At 43.5% G+C, this 5642-nt stretch overlaps 1 protein-coding gene across 2 annotated transcripts; it reads right to left on the reverse strand.

Moving 5' to 3' along the window:
- Nucleotides 1–762: 762 nt before the first annotated feature.
- Nucleotides 763–5325, reverse strand: LOC147627869 (OVARIAN TUMOR DOMAIN-containing deubiquitinating enzyme 4-like). Of its 2 annotated transcripts, XM_086814845.1 has the most exons (7): nucleotides 5137–5325; nucleotides 2433–3048; nucleotides 2149–2351; nucleotides 1933–2054; nucleotides 1812–1852; nucleotides 1270–1368; nucleotides 763–1142 (listed from the first exon to the last, which is right to left on the reverse strand). In XM_086814845.1, exons 2-7 carry the CDS (start codon nucleotides 2552–2554, stop codon nucleotides 980–982), a joined length of 750 nt encoding a protein of 249 aa, XP_086670971.1. In that variant the 5' UTR covers nucleotides 2555–3048; nucleotides 5137–5325; the 3' UTR covers nucleotides 763–979. The 2 variants fall into 2 exon arrangements, with proteins under 2 accessions (XP_086670971.1, XP_086670970.1); XM_086814844.1 differs by having other exon boundaries at nucleotides 2149–3048; nucleotides 5137–5321.
- Between the last annotated feature and the right edge of the window lie 317 nt (nucleotides 5326–5642).

Consider the following 5642-nt stretch of genomic DNA (forward strand, 5'->3'; position numbering starts at 1 on the left):
TAGCACCTTAGATTCTCAACACCAACATCTATCTTCATGACTTCAAGTAATCTTTCACTCAACAACAGTACCACCATCTTCCCAAATTGCTCTCTAGGACCTCTCAACCTTGAACTTGCTCGTAGTAGCTACTAGGCATGTCACCAATGTTACAGGTGGCAACCTTAGACTTCTACCTTCAGCTATGTCAATCCCCTTAATTTAATTTCCCTTTTGAGGGCTTACATCATGTAATAAAGAAGCCATACCATGAATTGTCGGTCTAGAAACTGCAATCTAATCATATGAGTAGCCCATACCCAATGTTACTGGTTCACCTCACTGACTATTAATCCAAACACCAAAAAAAATAAACCAAACAATCCAATGCCTCCGCAAGACCACACCAGCTATTGATCCAGACTCCAAACAAACCAAACAAAGAATCGAACACATCTCAACACCACGTACAAAGGATCGAACACATTTCAACATCACGTACATCGTATTAGTTTGAATTCCCCTCTCAAGAAACCCTCTTCAATCATGGCATTGAGACAAACTCAATCTTCTACAAGCAATGACAATCTTCTACGAGCAACGACCCCTCTCAAAGAGCACACACAGAAAACCCCAAGGTAAAACCTGGCCTAACAAGGGGGAACAGTGGCAACAAAATTGGATCATCATGAGCTTTAAAATTTGAAATATTCACAAAACTGATAGACCTGAAGCACATTGATATTGCGTTCCAAAGAAAACAGTATGCATCAAGCTTCAGGGTTACCAAAAATTGCTCAATTTTGCAGATTCATCAAAATATTAGCACTGCAATTTACATAAATCTCTTCCTTCGGCTCCCCCTCCTGGAACAAAGTAACATTATCTTTTCATTGCCAGATAAAAAGGTGGCAAACAACACAAGGCCTACATCCATCTATTTGCCTGTATGGGTTCTACGGTACACTTGAAAGACAGATACCAGCTCCTCTTTTTGTGACTAGGTTTCATGGTTAGAAAGCTGTAAAGCATCATAGTGACCAAAGCCGTGGTATAAAACCCTGATGGGCACAGAATTTTCTTTTCCATACTCCTGACCATACTCGGCAATAGATATCAATCCTCTTGAACGCTGCTCAAACATATAAACAGTGATAGGCATCCTGCAATTTACATCCCAATACAGTTTTTAGTAGAAAAAGGAAATTATAACAGCATTCAAATTACCATTCTGTAAAATCATTTATTCATACATGCATGCATACATACATACATACAGTTGAATCCTACCTAAGGACATGGGATGCCATAAGTAGTTCTGGCTCTCCACCCCAAACATGAGGCTGTCTCATGCGCTTTGTATAAGAATCAAAATCACCTTCAATAAACCTGCCAAAATAAACCATTATGAGTAATATAGTTGTTGGAGGTGCAATCTCACGTGGATGAAGGGGGGCACAAGAGGGTGAAGGAGGTGCAAGTTTTCTAATGAAAGTGTGTAGATGAAAAGACAAAAAACGCCTAAAGGCACCCCCCCCTCTTCATTCCCCTCGAGCCCGGTCTTTTGGGGAAAGGACAGCTGATTAGGCAGAGTGGGGACTTGTCTGGCAATGCCAGCGCCTGAAGTAGCCCACGCAGATGTTGCACCTTTGTGGGCTGGCCCTCCGGATTTGCACTGGCATGCTGGCTATTGGTGCCAACTGCTGTATGTCCATGATGTAAGCCCAAGCACATCACGAACAAGCTGGCAACTCTTGGTTTCCCAAAAGTAACTGCGCTTACAATCAAATGAGCTGTTAAAAATGCTGAGTTATGAGGTTAAAAAACTGTACCATTCTGTTTCCGCACGGCGCTTCACAAGCTCGTCCACAACCTGCCACATGCCCGTGTATGCTGACGATTTGAATGCATTTATGCAGATATATCTAGAATGCCGGTACCACATTTCCTTACCTTTTCCCTCAAAGCATCTGCACATTCACGCTGTAATACCTCACTTGGTGCACCCTTTCCATTTCTCATTTGGGCTCCATGGGCGACCGCTCGAAACAAACAGCGCCCATCTCCAGGTATTCCTGAAAAAACATTATCCAAAAGGACTCAAAAATGCTGCATTCTTACAAGTTTTAGAAGTTTGATGAAAACTTTTGGGTGGCATGTTAAACCTACCAATAACTGAGTAGTTCGTGAGGACCTGCTTTCCATGGGAAAAGGCTGTAGCAGCCACTACTGAGCCTTCACATGAACTAACTTCATCCAAATTAGGTCTTTCTATGAGGGGCTCTGCCAATGCAGGCGGGGGACCAACAAATGCGCCTGTGCCCACTGCCATGGAGCATGTGCAAATTCCAAAGAGGAGCCAGGCTGAATGTCTGTCAAGCAACCAACTCTTAGACCTTGCATCCAAGGCAGCCTTCCATGATCCATTGCACAAGGCAACCGCTACATCATACCTTAGACTCCTGCACCTGCCTCCTTTGCTTGATAGACACCTAGAAATCTTGCAGTTTCCAATGGTGGATAAGAATAAACCTCGCTTTATGGACTGTCCCACAAGCAGACTAGCAATAGACATCCTTCTTTTCTTGTCCGAAAACTTTACAAGTAAGCCTTGGGGTGTGTAGGGTCCACAAAAAGAAAAAAATTTGTGAGTATTTACTGCATGCCTTTTGGTGGTATCAATGAGGCAGTTGTTGTATGATAGCAACCAAGAAGAAGAAGGGCAACACTGAAGCCTCCTCACCAAGCTACTGAATACTTGGAGAAGGTAGCTTTTATTTTTGTTACTCTGAGCATGAGTGGACTCCTCATCTGAGTGGGATGAGCATAACCCACTGATGGTATCAGATAATGGTGCTGTGTTCTTAAAGATGATCCGACTTGAATCGAATTGCAGATGGTTTGAGGGATACGCATATGCCAACAATGTGTGCGAGTAGTATAACCACTTGCCAGCAGAAAGTAAGAGAAAAACAACCCAAGCATGTGCTTTATCCGTTGCTAATGATGTAGCTGCACTTGGCTTTGGAAATCAGATGCTTGGTACTCCATGGTGTGGGATTGTTGTTCCTGCAGAAGAGAAAACCATTGTCACACCCGTGGTTGAATGAAACAAAAAAACTAACCTGTAATGATGATACCTATACAGTGAGAGACAGAAATAGTTTGTAAGATATTCTGTTGTCTGTGTGCTTCCCGTCCCCCCAGCCAGTCCACCCTCCACCCTGAGCATTTTCATTATTCTAGCCACACCCTCTGGCCCACACCCCCCCCCCCCACAAAAAAAAACAGTATGCTCCTGCCTGTTTCAACAGAGCTTGCCCCTCTCACCGTGAACATAGTAGCCGACAACAGATTAAATACTTCCAGTTAGCCTAAAACAGGACCCCAATACACAAAGCCAAATCTGGAAATTCGAGTGTGCGAACTTGCCCTCAATGAAGCGAGCCACTTCCTTCAGCAAGTTGCAAATGCTCTTCTACTACCTTTTAGTGCAGCCTCACCAAAAGCCCTGTACTCTTGTCATGTGCATCTCATCCGTGAGTGCTACATGGACATGGATCTCAACATCAGCCATCTTTTAGGTGAGATATCGGGCAGAATACAGCCTGTTTCGGGCTGTTTTTGCAGGCCAATAGGTGCCTGGAGATGTCCTCAACATGGACCAGTAGTTGGGACAACTTTGGGGCATAGTGTGAACATGTTTTATGACATTGGTAGCAATGCAATGCCATGTGCATCATCTCATCTATGAGTGCTACGTGGACATGGATCAGCATTAGCAATCTCTTAGGCAAGATGGAAATGGACAAATTGTTGGGACAGCTCTAGGGCACAGTGTGAATGAAGTTTATGATGATGTTTTTAAAGTGTTGGCCAAACCTAACGACCAGCAATCAGCCAACTATGAACCCCATGAAAAAGGAGGTTTCAACCCTCAATCACTCATCTCTCAAGTGTTGGCAAGAACCTCTGCATAGAGGCAGCCCAAGGCAGCTTTAGGCAAGCACGAACACAAGCATCAGGAGAGCACGACCAAGCTGTGGATTCAGCAAGACATTTTTGTATGCATCATAGGTTAGCATGCATGAACTACATGTAAGTCTAGATCCAAGAACAATTGTCAATATTCATGTTTTGGAAATATACAGTAGATTAGGGTCATCTTCTGTGTTTGCTAAACAATAGGATTAGTGTTAATCTCCTTTGCTTAGCATTAGTCAAGAACACACTTCCGCAATGTGTGTGACCAAACCCTCAACAGCCACTAGGTAGGATCTCTGATACAAGTTGCCCACACTACGTAAGAGACCATCAAGACATCCAAAGGGAGTGCACGAACCATACTTGGGCATCCAGGAAGAAGATAGGGTCATCCAAGATTTCTTAAACTTCAACAGCATGCTGGAGAGCCTGTCTGAGGGACTCATCCATTTGATACTGAAAGAGGGGAGGACATTGAAGGCCCATCACTGCATAACTCCATCAGCCTTTGTATTTGGCCCTTTATTTACCCAATTAATGCAAGTGCTCATTTGGGGTGTAAGAGGGAGCACTTATCTCTCTCTTCCTCCATTGTCAAAGGCTGCCTGCTTGCTCAGTACCTTTTTTTGTTAGTAGCTGAAGACAGGAGGCATCTCACAGCACAGGACTTCAAAGAATATAGATCCCATGAGAGGCCCTAAGGAGAAACGTAACTCGCAGGCACAGGAGGTAACTTTAGTAGGTGTTTATTGCACCGCCTCTGGTGCCTCAATTGGGGAAAATCCTGCAGCCTCTAGGTAAGCAAATCTCCTCTTCCATAAGGAGAAAAAGACAGTGGATTCCCAGGAGGAACTCTGTCTGGTATCTTGGCTGGCATCTGACAGTAAATGTAACATCAGAGGCACCGATCACGCATCTCCTTGTGTGGGATTTGGCCAAAATTGCATTCCTTGGAGCATGCCGTGTCTCTCTTTTCTACCCACAAACTGTGAGCATGGACACAACAGATGCCCTTGCCAACAACCTCTATAGCTCAAAACATCGCCTCCTCCCTCAACATACCTCACTCCTTTTTCCCCATAACGTACATTACCTTGATCAATCTAAATTTCAAATACGTCACGAAACATAAAACAGATCAACAGAACAGATCTCAAGCCCATGGCAGCTTACCTGAATGATGACTGCGCAGAAAGCCACCAATCATGCAAATGCTTGAAAATTTGCAAAGGGAGTGCGGAGGAGTTTTCTTGTGCATACAGACAAGCATATTGTTGTGGATGCCACGCTTCTTTTTTGTAGTGTGCACAAGGAGCAAAAGGACCAGTCCACAAAGGCCACTTGATGGGGTGGTTTTCTATGAAGCCCATGTGAAACTGTTGGAACCGGAATTTTTTACTGTGTTTGAGTAAGTAGAAATTCCAGATTTCATTTCACTTTTCAACAAAAAAGAAGAAGAAGGGATTCCACTATTTTTGAAAGGGAGATTAATTAAATAACTAAAAGTTTTTCTCGGGTGTCACACAAAAACATCACAATATCAAGGGTCTTGCACGACAAAAGAGAGAAGAAGAACATTTATTTGGTTTAACATAATGTGGAGTATCAAAACCCAACTTTGAAAAGGGGAGGACAGATAAGAAGATATGGTATCAAGGGCATGCCATCAACATGGTGTT

This window comes from Cibotium barometz, chromosome 20 (genome assembly GCF_041138505.1).
Source record: "Cibotium barometz isolate CiBa-2024 chromosome 20, ASM4113850v1, whole genome shotgun sequence".
Taxonomy (NCBI): Eukaryota; Viridiplantae; Streptophyta; class Polypodiopsida; order Cyatheales; family Cibotiaceae; genus Cibotium; species Cibotium barometz.